This window comes from Vulpes vulpes, chromosome 5, assembly GCF_048418805.1.
Source record: "Vulpes vulpes isolate BD-2025 chromosome 5, VulVul3, whole genome shotgun sequence".
Classification (NCBI taxonomy): Eukaryota; Metazoa; Chordata; class Mammalia; order Carnivora; family Canidae; genus Vulpes; species Vulpes vulpes.
Genome location: NC_132784.1, coordinates 112757488 through 112772096, shown reverse-complemented (window position 1 = coordinate 112772096; position 14609 = coordinate 112757488). Strand labels below are relative to the sequence as shown.

The window sequence follows — 14609 nt, the reverse complement described above, 5'->3', positions numbered from 1 at the left end:
GGATATACAAACACACATCTCCATATCATCTTGCTTTTTTTTCTTTATGCAAAAGATAGCACAGTACTTTTTTTTTTTTTTTTTTATCATGTAACTGTGCATCTTGGAGTCTCCTCCTGAGGACATGGAGAACTTCCTCATTCTCTTCTACAGTTACATAATGTTCTGCTGTATGCTTATAATGTTCTGCTGTATGCTTATAATGTTGTTTATGTAGCCAGTTTTAACTTAGAGACACCTGGATTGCTTCCAGTCTTCTGCTAACATAGGTCATGAAATGAATAAACATGCACATCAATGGAAGCTGCTTTGTAAGATAAATCTCCGGAAATGTGAATACTGGGTCAAAGGTAGTGCAGATATTGACAAACAGTCCCCTGCTCCCATTTATATTTACATGATCTATTGGCATATCTACTCTCCCATAGTCTTGCGAAAGAGTGCTTATCAAACATTTCAATTTTGCTAATCTGATTAATGTGAATTAAAACCTCAGCTTAGTTTTATTTTTGAAACTCTGTGATGACTGCAAAGAACTATTCATTGTAAATAGAGCATAGTCAACATCAGAGTTTCTTTTTTTAAGATTTTATTTATATATGTGACAGAGAGAGAGAGAAAGAGCAAGAGCATGGTCACAAAAGCAGGAGAAGTGGCTGGCAGGAGAGGGAGAAGCAAGCTCACACAGAGCAGAGAGCCTGAGGTCATGATGCCAGGCCTCATCCCAAGACCCTGAGGTCATGACCTGAGCCCAAGTCAGATGCTTAACTGACTGTGCCACCCAGGCGCCCTCGGATTAGTTTTAATTTGTGTATCTCAAACTGATCACCCCCTAACTTTAAGTCCTGTGTATTCTGTGAACTGTCTCTTCTTTTATTTTGCTTACTTTTTATTGGGGTTATTGGTAGTTGTCTTTTACTTATCCATTTGTAAGGGCTCTTTATATATTCAGAAATTAGACCTTTGCATATACTCTCAGTTGATTTCCCCCCAGTTGGCTATTTTTGTCTTCTGACTCGATTTGTGTGATATTTTGATTTGTGTGATATTTGTCTGTCTTTGCCACGCAGGTAGAAGACTTCCAATTGCCTGTTTTGTATTTATCAGTCTTTTCTCTTACGGCTTCTAAATTTTGACTCAAAGTTAAAAATATGTTCCCCACTTTAAGATGATGAAAGAATTCTTTGTGTGTATTTTTTAAATTGATATGTACTTGGCATATAACATGTTAGTTTCAGATGTATAACAACGATTTGATATTTTTCTATAATGTGAAATAACCTCAAATCTAGTGAATATCTATTACCATATGTAGTTATACATTTTCTTTTTCTTGTGATGAGGATTTTTAAGATCCACTCTCTTAGGATCTTTAAGATCCACTTTTTTTTTTTTAAGATTTTATTTATTTGTTCATGAGAGACAGACAGAGAGAGAGAGAGAGGCAGAGGGAGAAGCAGACTCCATGAAGGGAGCCTGATGCAGGACTCCATCCTGGGACGGGGATCACACCCTGAGCTGAAGGCAGATGCTCAACCCCTGAGCCCGCGCCCCCCCCCCCCCCCCCGCTGGGCCCCTATATTTTCTTTTTAATATGACATACATTCCCACAACCTGTACAAGTCCCCTTCCATTCCACCAAATTTCAAAATACCTACACTATTTTAGATACCTCCTTATGCTTATTACTCACACATCTGTGTCTCTAAATCCACACATTCTACATGGCACATCATTTACATATGTTATCCTAATAAACTTCCACAACTATCCAAAGAGATGTCTTTTTTTTTTTTTTTAAGATTTTATTTATTTATTCATGAGAGACACAGAGAGAGAGAGAGAGAGAAAGGCAGAGATGCAGGCAGAGGGAGAAGCAGGCTCTACGCAGGGAGCCCGATGTGGGACTCGATCCCAGGACCTCAGGATCATGCCCTAGGCGGAAGGCAGGCCCTAAACTGCTGAGCCACCCAGGCATCCCTTAAGAAATGTTTTTTAACCCTCATTTTACAGATAAAGTGAGAGTTGGAATAGCTACGATGTAACTGGCGGTGACCACTATGTACTTGTTACATAAGAACATGCTAGCCTTCGCCAGTGTTATTCTCAAATTTCTCCCCTTGCATTTTTCCCCCTGAGAGTTACTAAATACCTCAACAAAAATTCCACCTCTGTAGGAGTAACTCTTCTAAGCCAGGTTCTGGTTGAACTGTGGGACATAGAAAAATGAAATCAACAGACGAAGAGCCACTGAAGTTCTAACACAGCATGCTAAGTGTGTTCCTTGTCCCCTGCTCTCCTGGTTTTTGTGTCCTTCATGAAATTCAGTTATATAACATTATCTGGTTATTTTTCTCCATTTTTCTTCAGTTTAAAAGCCCTCTGGATGAAGACAGCCAAGTGTCCTGCCAAATACATTCTTCTAATTCTTGTGAAAGTCAGAGTAATAACAAAAAGAGACTGGAAGCTTCCCAAACAGGGGAAATGGTGAACAAATGCCAGGGTCAGGAGAGAGTCGAGTCTACTTAGGCCACTGAAGAACAGCCTGGTGGAGGCAGGCACTGAACGAGACGTTTGGAAAGACAGGGTGACGCCAGATTCAGGCTACAGATTGCTTACAAGACCAGGCCAAGACATGTGCCTGAGCCACTCACTAGGCAACAAGAACTTATATTTTTATTTTTTTTTTAATTTATTTATGATAGTCACAGAGAGAGAGAGAGAGAGGCAGAGACATAGGCAGAGGGAGAAGCAGGCTCCATGCACCGGGAGCCCGATGTGGGATTCGATCCCGGGTCTCCAGGATCGCGCCCTGGGCCAAAGGCAAGCGCCAAACCACTGCGCCACCCAGGGATCCCGGCAACAAGAACTTATAAATGATCAACTCTGACTGATAAGATTAAAATGTTGTTTTTAATTTTTTTTTTTTTTTTTTTAAGATTTTTATTTTAGGTGTGCCTGGGTAACTCAGTTGGTTGGATGTCTACCTTCAGCTCAGGTCATGACCCTGGGGTCAATGGGATGGACCCCCATGTCAGGCTCCCTGCTCCTTGCAGAGCCTGCTTCTCCCTCTCCCTCTGCCACTCCCCCTGCTTGTGCTTGCTTGCTTGCTCTCTCTGTCAAATAAATAAATACTTAAAAAAAAAAAAAAAGATTTTTGTTTTAAGTTATCTCGATCAACAACCACATGCTCCACTGACTGAGCGACCCCAAGAAATCAATTATCTCTCCCTCTTTTAAGCAAGCTCTATACCCAACAGTGGTCTTAAACTCACCACCTTGAGATCAGGAGTCGCATGCTCTGCCGACTCAGCCAGCCAGGCGTCCCAAACTACTACCCTAAGACTGCTCAGGCAGTGATGTTTCAAAAAGACTGAAATTAAAAGATCCTGAAAGATGGCAGACTGGTGAGGCTCAACCAACACCTCCCAAGTTCATGCTGTTCCTCTGGGGCCCTGCAGGTCAGTGACCACAAGCCAGTTCCTGTCTTTGAGGAGCTCAAATCCACTGGGAGGGGTTACCAACAAAAGTGTAGTGTGGTGGGTATGACAACAGGACCTGCTGCAAAGTCTGGTGGGAGAGAAGAGCCCAACGTAGTCTGGAAAGAAAGGCAGAAGGTAAAGGGACAGAAAGCTGGGAGACTCTGTCCCCAGCCTCACCTGTGGAAAGTTAGCTATGAGGAAAGGGAAGAACTTTACAGGGCAAAGCAATGAGCTGGAACAGCCTATCAAGATTATGAACCAAACAGTTAATGAGGGAGAAAAGAGGAATGTTCTCTTAACGAAGATCAAGCCCAAGGGCACGGTCGGTTGTGTAGCAGGCCAGCTGGATTTACTTCCAGGACCCTCTCTGGCCCTCATTGGCTAAACAGAAGAAAACAAATCATGTAGGTTGGCAGGCCTGGGAAGGGAGCTAAAAAACTAGTTTATGGTGATAGAAGATAGAAATCAGGAAGGATGGAACTGAGTGGGAAGGGGCCCCAGAAGAATCCTGGGGACTGCAGGGTTCTAGATCTTACTAGAAGAGTTGTTACCAGTGAGCATACAGTTGTCAAAACTCAATGAACTGGACACTTAACTATGCATTTTATTATACATTTTATTGTATAAAGAAATGCTATAATCAAATTTAAATATTTGAAGGACGGGGGGAGACTAGAACAGTTAAGATACAAACTAAGAGGGAAATTAGACCCCAGGAAGAACTTCCAATCAGTCTGAGAACCAAAGGGATGTAGGTATTTGTTTGTTTAAGATCTTATTTATTTATTCATGAGAGACACAGAGAGAGAGAGGCAGAGACCCAGGCAGAGGGAGAAGCAGGCTCCATGCAGGGAGCCTGACACGAGACTCGATCCTGGGTCCCCAGGATCACACCTGGGGCCAAAGGCGGTGCTAAACTGCTGAGCCACTGGGGCTGCCCCGGGATGTGGGTATTTGAATAAAGAACAGACACCTACCATTTGCCAAACCTTGGTCTAGACTCACATATTTCAATTTATCTGCAGACCCAGCCCTACCCAGCTGAGTGTAGACAGTAATGTGTTGTGGTTAGTGCAGGGAGAGGATGGGAGAGCCATGACAGAGGCTGGAGAGGCCGGGCGAATGGCAGATTTTGTGGCAGTGCAGGGTAGGCTGTGACATAAAAGATGTGAGGCCTCGGTCCAGTGCAGGAGGCAGAAGGGGAGAGAAAGGCAAGGAATACTGGACATGTCTGAAGGGATTTCTCCAGAAACTTGAAAATTCAGAAAACTGGGTCCATCTGTGACTCAACTTTCTCTTCCACAAATAAAGGAATGGAATTTTTATCGATTTATTTACTTTTAAAAGACTTTATTTGTAAGTAATCTCTACACTCAACATGGGGCTCAAACTTACAACCCGAGATCAAGAGTTCCATGCTCTATGGACTGAGCCAGTCAGGCACCTCAAGAATAAAAGTTTAAAATACCAAATAAGGGACATCTGGGTGGCTCAGTGGTTGAGCATCTACCTTTGGCTCAGGGCATCATCTCGGGGTCCCTGAGATGTAAGGCCCACATTGGGGTCCCTGCAGGGAGCCTGCTTCTCCCTCTGCCTGTGTCTCTGCCTCTCTGTCTCTCATGAATGAATGAATGAATGAATGAATGAATGAATGAATGAATAAATAAATAAATAAATAAAAAGAATCTTTAAAAAATAAATAAATAAGATCACTTCAAGGGCTCATAAAACCACTACTACCCAGATCCTACACCCAAGATTCCAAATCTGAGAAGGGGCCCAAACACTCTTGTTTTTAGGTACCAGATGATGCTGATGTGTATCCTGGGCTGAAAACAATCATTTTCAAAGGAGAATCAGGGGCACCTGGGTGGCTCAGCAGGTGAGCATCTACCTTCAGCTCAGGGTGTGATCCTGGGGTCCCAGGATCGAGTCCTGCATCAGGCTCCCTGTGAGGAGCCTGCTTCTCCCTCTGCCTGTGTCTCTGCCTCTTTCTCTGTGTCTCTCATGAATAAATAAAAAAAATATTTAAAAAAAAACAAAAACAAAAGGAGAATCATAGTCTCCGGAAACTGCTGGGGTTTGGGGTTGCACCGGGTAGGAGGGCACCAGACAACGCTGGACAAGGATTCAGGGCTGACCTGAACTCTAGGTTAGGATTAGGAGTATTCGCAGCCCACCTGACAAACTACGTGCTTCCAATACTTTGATTAAGTGCTCTTTATTTGATGCTTTGTGTGCACAGCGCTGTAAGGCCTGCCCAACCGGGGCATCCGGCCGGTCACCGATCAGGCAGCCTGGGGGCAAGGGCAGGGGGCAATCAGCCTCCTACCTAACCTTCTTTCTGGGACCATTCTCTGTAGGCCCCTGCGAAGTTGCGAGCCCTGCGCAGACAAAGTGACAAAGCGGGTGAGCAGGCAGGCCCAGGAGGCGCCCCATCACCCCCCAAGGGCGCCCCCCTGCCCCATACCCTGTATATCCCAGGCCTCGGGCCAGCTGCGTGGCCTGCAAGCCCCGCTTGCCCATCTGACAGAAGAAGATGAGGTTCTCCTCTTGCAGCTTTGGCTTCTCCGCAGAGTACAAAGCCTGGAAAGCAGCTGGCTCCATCTGCAGGGCGCTCTCCAGCTCGGACACTGGGAGGTGGCGAGGCAGGGTCGGAAGCAGAGGTGGGCGAGCTCAGGTGGGGCCTGGAGGCACTGGGGCCGCGGCCCCAACCGATCCCCAAGGGACCCCCCGCCCCCCGGCCAACCTCGAGGCCCCGACAGGCCCAGCTGCCGGGAGGGGCCGGGCGGCTGCACCGGAGCCACGTCCGCTGCAGCGAGGGGGAGTGGCGGGCGGTACCCGGTACCCACCCCGCAGCCCCCAGCCCGCAGCCCCGGGGAGGTCAGGCGCCGAGGAGCGGGTCCTGCCCCTCCTCGCCGCCCCTCTCCGCTCAAACTGGAAGGGCCGGTTCCGCGGCCCGGATCCGCCTCCCGCCAGCCCTTCTCCGGGAGGCTCGGGGTGGGGAGGCTGGGGGCCCTCAGGGGAACAAGGACCCCTGTACCCGTGCCTCCCCCCACGCCGCCCTGGGAGCCCTCCCCAGGCCACCCGCGCGGGCGTCCCCGGTGTCCCGTACCCGGGATGTTGAGCGCCCCCGGGATGGTCCCCGCTGCCGCCTCCTCCCGCGATCTCACGTCGATGAGCCGGGCCTGGCCCGTGGCCAGCAGCGAGCGCAGTTCAGGCAGCGAGACCGTGGGCGCTGCGGAAGGAGGCAGCAGAGCCTGGGGCGGCCCCCACCTGGCGGCCCCCACCTGGTGGCCCCCTCCACCTAGCAGCCCCCTCCACCTGGCGGTCCCCACCTGCGGCCCCCACCTGGCGGCCCCCTCCACCTGCGGCCCCCTCCACCTGGCGGCTCCCTCCACCTGGCAGCCCCCTCCACCTGATGGCCCCCTCTACCTGGCGGCCCCCCTCCACCTGCGGCCCCCTCCACCTGACGGCCCCCTCTACCTGGCGGCCCCCTCCACCTGACGGCCCCCTCCACCTAGCGGCCCCCTCCACCTGCGGCCCCCTCCACCTGGCTGGCGGCCCCCTCCACCTGGCGGCCCCCTCCACCTAGCGGCCCCCTCCACCTGACGGCCCCCTCCACCTGGCGGCCCCCTCCACCTAGCGGCCCCCTCCACCTGGCGGCCCCCTCCACCTGACGGCCCCCTCCACCTGACGGCCCCCTCCACCTGCGGCCCCCACCTGACGGCCCCCTCCACCTGACGGCCCCCTCCACCTGGCGGCCCCCTCCACCTGGCGGCCCCCTCCACCTGCGGCCCCCACCTGACGGCCCCCTCCACCTGACGGCCCCCTCCACCTAGCGGCCCCCTCCACCTGCGGCCCCCACCTGACGGCCCCCTCCACCTGCGGCCCCCTCCACCTGGCGGCTCCCTCCTCCACCTGGCGGCCCCCTCCACCTAGCGGCCCCCTCCACCTGACGGCCCCCTCCACCTGGCGGCCCCCTCCACCTAGCGGCCCCCTCCACCTGGCGGCCCCCTCCACCTGACGGCCCCCTCCACCTGCGGCCCCCACCTGACGGCCCCCTCCACCTAGCGGCCCCCTCCACCTGCGGCCCCCACCTGACGGCCCCCTCCACCTGCGGCCCCCTCCACCTGGCGGCTCCCTCCACCTGGCTGGCGGCCCCCTCCACCTGGCGGCCCCCTCCACTTGGCGGCCCCCTCCACCTGGCGGCCCCCTCCACCTGACGGCCCCCTCCACCTAGCGGCCCCCTCCACCTGCGGCCCCCACCTGACGGCCCCCTCCACCTGCGGCCCCCTCCACCTGACGGCCCCCTCCACCTAGCGGCTCCCTCCACCTGGCGGCTCCCTCCACCTGGCGGCCCCCTCCACCTAGCGGCCCCCCACCTGGCAGGGGCCTGCGAGCCGCGCGCCGCCGCTCCCCCTCGGCCGGGCCTCGCGCTCCCGGGGGCCGCGGCGAGGACGGGAGGGCCCCGGGGCCCCGCAGGTACCTCCAGCCATGGTCCGCGCCGCCACCGCGAGCTGCAGGAACGCGGCCCGGGGCCTCCCCCGCGGAGCCGCCAGCATCTCGCCCGCCCTCCGGGAGCCCGGAGCCGGGACCGGAACCGGAAGCGAAGGCCCCGCCCCCGCCCCGCCCCCCGCCGCACCTGTTCCGCGGGGCTGAGGCCCGCTCGCCAGTCTAGCGATTGTCCAGCGCGCGGGCGGGCGGGCGGCACACAGGGGCCCTGGGACTCCTGGGACTCGGGGCCGCGAGCACCCGGCCGCGCCCCACCCTAACCTTGGCCCCACCCTCCCGGGCAGAGTGCAAGGCGCCTCCCTCTCCTCCGCCCCCACCCACCAGAGGAGGAAAACCAGGAGACAACAGTGGCTCTGAACGTTTTATCTTTAAAAAAAAAAAAAAAAAGAAAGAAAAGGAAGAAAAAGAAACACCATCCCCACAAGGGGAAGGCCCCACGTGGGCCCCTGTCTTCTCCCTGGCTCCAGAGGCTTCCGCACAGGCCCTGGCCGCCCGCCAGCCGATCTCCTGTTCCTGGGGCAGGAGCCGCTGCTAAGCATCCTTTCCCCCACTTCTCGCGAAAGGCTGTTCCCCAGAGTCTGGAGCGCACACCTGAGCTCCAGGGTGAGGAAGACCCAGTGGGAGCGCCAGAGTCCCAGGCAACCAGAGCGTCACATGTCAGCAGACCCTCTGCTGGCTCTCAAAGCAAGCACAGGGCAAGCCCCCACGTTGTGTCCGGTATCCAGCATGGAGACAGCACATGCATGTGAAGAGGGACACGAGGGCCCAGGGGCCGTGCGGTGGGACTGGACGAGGCTGTTAGCACGCACCCACGTGTGTTTCACACCACTGCACGCTGCTGTCACTGGGCCTCAGTTCAAAGCCATGCTTTCTGAGCTCCCCCTGGTCCCACGCCAGAAGTGGGTGGTGAAGGAAAGGGGCACGGGTGAGCCGTTCTCCTGGACTATCTGCAGTTCTCAGAAAGGGGCTGTAGGGCCTAAGGCCCTCGAGTCCCCACAGTTAGTTGCTGTCATTCTTGATGACGACCTCTACTCCGTGGTGCCGCAGCTGAGCCCGTAGCAGCAGGTTCTTGTTTTTAAGATCTTCCACCTGATGTGGGAGGGAGGCCATGAAGACAGTGAGTAGAAAAGCTGGCACAGCGAAATCCCTGCATGTACGGAGACATCCGCTAGGGAGGGGGAAAAGGACGAAGCCCTCTACGGAAAGCAGGGGCGGGAGACCCCAGCTGGCTCGTGGGCCATGGAGTTGAGGAGGGCCGGACCGCAGAGGGGTCTGACCTGCTGTCGGAGCACATCGTTGTCCAGCTGCAGTTGGTCGAGCCCCTGCAGTTCTTCAGACAACCGGTGGTTACTCTGTCGAAGCTCCTGGATATAATCACAGGCTTTGGACAGAATCCCACCTTTACTCTGCAAGAAAAGGCCAACGAAATGAGGACTAAAATACGTGATACGTGGCTTACCTTCCAAAAGCACACCCACACTCTAGACCTCAGTTTCCCCTAAGTGGGAGAACATTGCACAAGGATACAGGAACCTCAGAGAGAGAAGCCACGTGTGCCCTCTCTACCATTTCTGGAAACAATACCAGGAGACAGAATTCAGGCATCCTGTCCACTACAGGGTCTTTCCATGACCTGGCCAGACTTGGTGCTCTCCATGGAGCAGTCTGGGATGATCTTGGACAGCTGCACAATCCAGTTGTTAATCTTGTCTCGGCGGCGGCGTTCAACTGTGGGGCACAGTGGGGGACAAGGTGACTCCGGGAGAACTCCCCACAGGCCCTGTAACTCCACCTACACTCTCCCACTCAGACACCCCTGCTGGTCCCAATCCCAGCTGACAGTACCTACCTTCATTATGCTGAGCCCTGCGTTTCTCATCCCGAGTCGTCCTGGGAGCTTCTGACTTCCTGACAACAGAGCCCAAGGTGGCCAGAGTCCGGGAAGATTAAAAAAAATCAGATTGGAGGCTCGAATAAGGAAGGACACGGAGTCGGCAGGGATCAAGACCACCGTGGCAACTGAGAAAGACCAGGGGTTACTCACGGGGAATAAGGGTGAGTCCTGGGGGCAATGGAGCGCTGGCTTCCTCCCTGCAACACTTCCTGTGGTGACATCATCACAAAGAACTGTCCTGTGAAGATGCAGGGTCGGTTGTGTCAGGATGTGGGACTTAGGAACTTCATCAAGCTCTGAGGCCGAGGCCCTAGGATCCTCCTCTAAAAGAGACCTCCTTCGTCCTAGAAGGTCAGTCCCAGACTCACTGCCTGCCCAGGTCTTAGTGATCATGAAGCGGTCCTGGGAAGGGCCCACCGTGCCCAGCCATGGCCCCCAGCCTATCCTAGCCCCTCCAGCCAGCAGCACCCGCACGGAGCTCACCAGTGCCAGGAGGGGTCGCTTGCCCCAGCAGTGCCTCTGAGCCCTGGGTAGTAACAACCGCTGCTGTACTCCCCGACGTGGTCCCCCCTGCCCCATCTCCCACCGCAGTGCTGGGGAAGTAAGTATAGTGCGTCTCGGCGGCCGTCCCCTCTGTGTCAACTGCATCGTCACTGGTGAACGCACCCTGGATCACAGCCTGGGAAGGGGCACAACAACAGAGTCCAGTGTCAGGCACACTTTCCACTGAACCATGCTGCAGCTTCTGTCCCTAGGGCGGGGGAGAACGGAGAAACAACCAGAAAGGGAAAATCTAGTGCCTTGGAACAAGGAAGGCCCAGATGCCTCGCCACTCCTAGCCCCGCCCCTATCTCACAGGTTCAGCTGCACCTTGCTCTAGTCCCCTGGGCAGCCCAGGCCCGGGTACCTGGGTCATGGATTGAGTGGCAGGATAGCCACTGATGGCGCCAGTCCCCTCAGTCTGGCCATCCAGCTGCCCCTCAGACACCTGGATCACCCTGTACATCACCTAGAAGCAGGGAGGGAAGGAAAATGTGGAGAGAGAAAATACAAGAGTCAATGCTGGGGACCCCAGGACTCTCATAAAGCTTCTCTTGGACAGAGCCCCGGAATAAGAGTGCTTCAGAGACAAAGCTTCAGCCATCCCCCTTCTGTCCCCAGAGGTTTCAGCCTAGACGCCCCCCCCCACGAAACCTCCTCCTCCCAGCCCTCCAACCCCCCTTACCCCCACACACAGGAGTCCACATCTTCACCTCCTCCAAGCCACGTCTCCCCTGACAGGTTCATTACCTCCCGCAACCCCAACCCCAGGTGACACCTGCAGCCCCTTGGCCCCCTCCCTTACCTGGCCCCCTCCCTTACCTGGCCCCCATTCTCAGTTCGGAAGACGTACTTGACGTTGGGGTCAGGGAAAGTGGCAGCTGATTGGATGCTGGCAATAGCCACACTGGTTGGGTCCTCCCCAGTTGCCACTGCACCTAAATTAAAAGAGCAAAGGAAAAGTCTTCGAGTTCCTGCCTTTTCCCCTTGTTCTACCTGCACATCATTTAGAAGGACCAGGTACACAGGAGATGCGCCCCTGAGAGAGAGGGAGAGGCCAGGATGGGCTCCTGGTTTCAGGTCTGTCTCTACCACCCACCTTCCTGAATCTGCACTGTCCCCTCTTCCGTTTCAGCTGTTTTCTGCTGCCTGTTTGTGAAGGGACAAAAAAAAGAGGGGAAGATGTGAATAAAAAGCTCACTGACCCAGTAATCTATGGCTTCCAAACTCAATGGCATTCCCAACAGACACTGGGTTAGGTGAGAATAGCAGCAGCTAGTATTTACTGAGTGTTTACTGTGTGCGTAGTACTGAGCTAAGCACTTAACACGCGTTATCGTTTAATACTAAGGACAACACAATGGGTGAGTAGCTCTACTTGCATTTTGTAGATGAGAGACCGGATGACACAGCTAGTAAGTGATGGAGCTGAAACCAGAATCCAGGTCTGCTGGACTCCAGAGCCAGCGCTCATAGCCATTCTGCATTCTTCCAGGCCTCCCACCTCCAGCCCCAGACCCTACCTCCTCTTCACTCACCCCTTCATCTCTCTGTAAGGGGGCTCATCCGAGGAACTGGTCCTTCTTTGGAAGTCTTCGAATTTCCTGCCTCACGGTCCTGAGTGCTAAGTCCTGGTAGAAATCAGGGAGTTTGCAGTAAGTCCAGGAAACTGAAGAGCCTGTTTCAAGAAGCTAGGCTCCATGAAGACCCAGCCAGGAACAGAATCTAATCAATCTACACAAGACAATCAGTTTTCTCCATTCTGGCGCTGAGAAGTGGGCTACAGTGGTTGAAAAAAAATAACTCTACAAATGGTGTTCCTTGGTCCTCTATTATCACTCCAGGTCATGGTGGAGAGGGGATGCTTATACCTAAAGACTGAGAAACAATGTATTTCTGGATGGATCATGACTAAAGTTATAATGATGGTGGGACGCCTGGGTGGCTCAGCGGTTGAACATCTGCTTTTGGCTTGGGGCATGATCCTGGGGTCCTGGGATCGAGTCCCACATCGGGCTCCCTGTGAGGGGCCTGCTTCTCCCTCTGCCTGCGTCTCTGTCTCTCTGTGTGCGTCTCTCATGAATATATAAAATCCTAAAAAAAATAAAGTTAAAAAAGAAGTTGTCATGATAGGCCATGACTTTGGGGTTAAGAAGGCACGTTTAGATCACCACTATCAAAAACACAGGACTGGGGCAGCCCGGGTGGCTCAGTGGTTTAGCACCACCTTCAGCCCGCGGCGTGATCCTGGAGACCCAGGGTTCGAGTCCCACGTCCGGCTCCCTGCATGGAGCCTGCTTCTCCCTCTGCCGGTGTCTCTGCCTCTCTCTCTTTCTCTCTCTGTTTCCCTCATGAATAAATCTTAAAAACATAACATACACAGGACCACTGGACGCTCCGGTGCTTCTTCTAGCTTCTCAACCACATAGTGTACCAAGAAATTTCTGTCCTCAAATCCAGGAAGGGGAAACCTGCCTGAACCATAAAGAACATACTTGGCCCTTGGGCTTCATTCTATGTGGCCCCAGGGGCTCCAGCTTTGGGACGTCCAGATTTATGTCATTTAAGACCTTAGACTCCAAACGCCTCATTTTTCAAGCCCCTTCTATTTTTCTCCACCAAGCCTTCCTGTAAAACCACACGGTTGCTGAAATGTTGCCATGACAACTCCAAATCAACTGAACCTCAGCAAGAAGGGAGAAAAAAACTCCAGGCTCAAGCTTCGGAAGGAGAGACAATGGAAAAGGAACTCATTTGCAAGGTGCCCGGTTTAGGGCCCTGACACCCAGCCAGAGGACAGGAAAACAAGGAAAACACAAGGAGCTGAGAAGACAAGTGGTTCCTCCAAAGAGACACAGCTTACGTGTACAAGTGAACAGGGCGACAAAATCATTGCCGCGCGAAAGAGTAAGATTTTTACCAAGTCTGTACCCAGAAGGTCCTCTCCAAAACCTTTCCTAAGGACAATCTTCAACGGAGGAGCCTTGGAAGCCTGCTTGGAAGGAAAGTAGTGACCCCAAAAAAGCCACCAGAACTCAAAACAACAAAGGGGAACAACAACAACAAAAAAAAAGAACTGAAAGTGAAACTGTCCGGAGGAAGTAACGCTGCGAGCGGCTCCCAGTCCCTTGGGGAAGGCGGCACCACCTACCTGTGCATCCTCAACCTACGGAGCCCGGGCGCTGCCTGCAGGGGGGCGTCTCTACCGCCCGCGGCTGTCAGCAGGGGCAGCCTCTGAGGACACCGGCAACCGGGTCGGGCTGCTCTGCGCACTGTTAGCTGGACATCCGGGAGCATTTCCCGGGCATCGGGGGATGCGACACGGAAGCGCGGACAGGATGTGGGGGCGGGCGCGCCCGGGCAGGGGGCCCTGCAACAGCCCCTGCTGTAGGGCTGGACACAAAGGGGAGGACGACCAAGTCCCCGAACCAGGCCGGCGTCTCCCACAGGCCCCGCAGGCCCCGCAGCCGGCGGCGCGAGCCCGCGAGCCCGGGAGCCCGCGAGCCTGGAGGCCGGGCGGCCGGGAAGGGCTCGGGGCTCGGGGCTCGGGGCTCGGCGGGCCCGGAGGAGGGCGGGGAGCGCGCTCGGCCCACAAGGCGGGGCGGGAGGCACGACGCGGGCACGGCCCCCTCCCGCAAAACAAAGGCGTCCTCCGCGGGAGGCCGCCGGCCCTCGGGAGCGCAACCCCGCCTGCCCCGCCTGCCAGCCCCGCACACGGCCCCGCTCCGCCCGCGGCCCGCCCCCGACTCACCGGCCGCCGCCGCCGCCGCCGCCGATCTCCCCGGACCGTGCTCTCCGTCCCCGGACTCGGAGAGCTCCATGGACAGCTGCTCATGCGCACTCCCGGCCTGCGGCCATGTCGGTGAGGGGCGGAAGTGCCCGCCCCGCCGCCTCAGCCTCTGAGCCGCCCCACTTCCGGTCGCTCCCGCGGGCGCGGGGAGGTGCCGCCGGGGCGGAGAGGGAGGGGCTTCCTGCGGCCCGCGGAGGAGGGCGTTGAAGTGTTTGTCGCTTTCGGCAAGGACGGGAGGAAGGCGACGCGCGTGTGCTGCCGTCTTGCTGCTGGACGAGGCGTCCTCGGCGGCAGGAGGGAGTGAGGCCGGCTTAGGTGAAGGGAAGGACGTCGCACGGAGGCGCCATCTTTAACAAGGGCGGCCTGGGAGGCCATCTTGGATGAGGGC

The 14609-nt window shown here is 55.1% G+C and overlaps 2 protein-coding genes across 6 annotated transcripts; both read right to left on the bottom strand.

Moving 5' to 3' along the window:
- Positions 1-5687: 5687 nt before the first annotated feature.
- Positions 5688-8128, bottom strand: TSTD1 (thiosulfate sulfurtransferase like domain containing 1). Of its 2 annotated transcripts, XM_072759638.1 has the most exons (4): positions 7972-8128; positions 6598-6720; positions 5953-6115; positions 5688-5866 (listed from the first exon to the last, which is right to left on the bottom strand). In XM_072759638.1, the coding sequence occupies exons 1-4, from the start codon at positions 8045-8047 to the stop codon at positions 5815-5817; spliced, it is 414 nt and encodes a 137-aa protein (XP_072615739.1). In that variant the 5' UTR covers positions 8048-8128; the 3' UTR covers positions 5688-5814. The 2 variants fall into 2 exon arrangements, with proteins under 2 accessions (XP_072615739.1, XP_072615740.1); XM_072759639.1 differs by lacking the exon at positions 6598-6720 and having other exon boundaries at positions 7972-8103.
- Positions 8129-8345: 217 nt separating this feature from the next.
- On the bottom strand, positions 8346-14603 carry USF1 (upstream transcription factor 1). 4 transcript variants are annotated; one of them, XM_025986265.2, is made up of 11 exons: positions 14183-14603; positions 11970-12062; positions 11531-11580; positions 11254-11369; positions 10799-10900; positions 10375-10570; positions 10042-10129; positions 9847-9905; positions 9631-9725; positions 9275-9403; positions 8346-9086 (listed from the first exon to the last, which is right to left on the bottom strand). In XM_025986265.2, the coding sequence occupies exons 2-11, from the start codon at positions 11975-11977 to the stop codon at positions 8997-8999; spliced, it is 933 nt and encodes a 310-aa protein (XP_025842050.1). In that variant the 5' UTR covers positions 11978-12062; positions 14183-14603; the 3' UTR covers positions 8346-8996. The 4 variants fall into 4 exon arrangements, with proteins under 4 accessions (XP_025842050.1, XP_025842053.1, XP_025842051.1 ...); XM_025986268.2 differs by having other exon boundaries at positions 11285-11369; positions 14183-14332; XM_025986266.2 differs by lacking the exon at positions 14183-14603 and adding an exon at positions 13583-13988.
- Positions 14604-14609: the final 6 nt, after the last annotated feature.

Excerpts from the sequence above, each read along its gene's own strand:
- TSTD1 (XM_072759638.1), bottom strand. The coding sequence starts at position 8,047 with ATGCTGGCGGCTCCGCGGGGGAGGCCCCGGGCCGCGTTCCTGCAGCTC. Across the intron at positions 6,721-7,971 it reads GGCGCGGACCATGGCTGGAG|CGCCCACGGTCTCGCTGCCT; the intron begins GTACCTGCGGGG and ends CTCCTTCCGCAG. Across the intron at positions 5,867-5,952 it reads CGAGGCCTGGGATATACAGG|GGCTCGCAACTTCGCAGGGG; the intron begins GTATGGGGCAGG and ends TTGTCTGCGCAG.
- USF1 (XM_025986265.2), bottom strand. Across the intron at positions 10,571-10,798 it reads CCACTCAATCCATGACCCAG|GCTGTGATCCAGGGTGCGTT; the intron begins GTACCCGGGCCT and ends GCCCCTTCCCAG. Across the intron at positions 9,726-9,846 it reads CAGGGCTCAGCATAATGAAG|TTGAACGCCGCCGCCGAGAC; the intron begins GTAGGTACTGTC and ends TGTGCCCCACAG.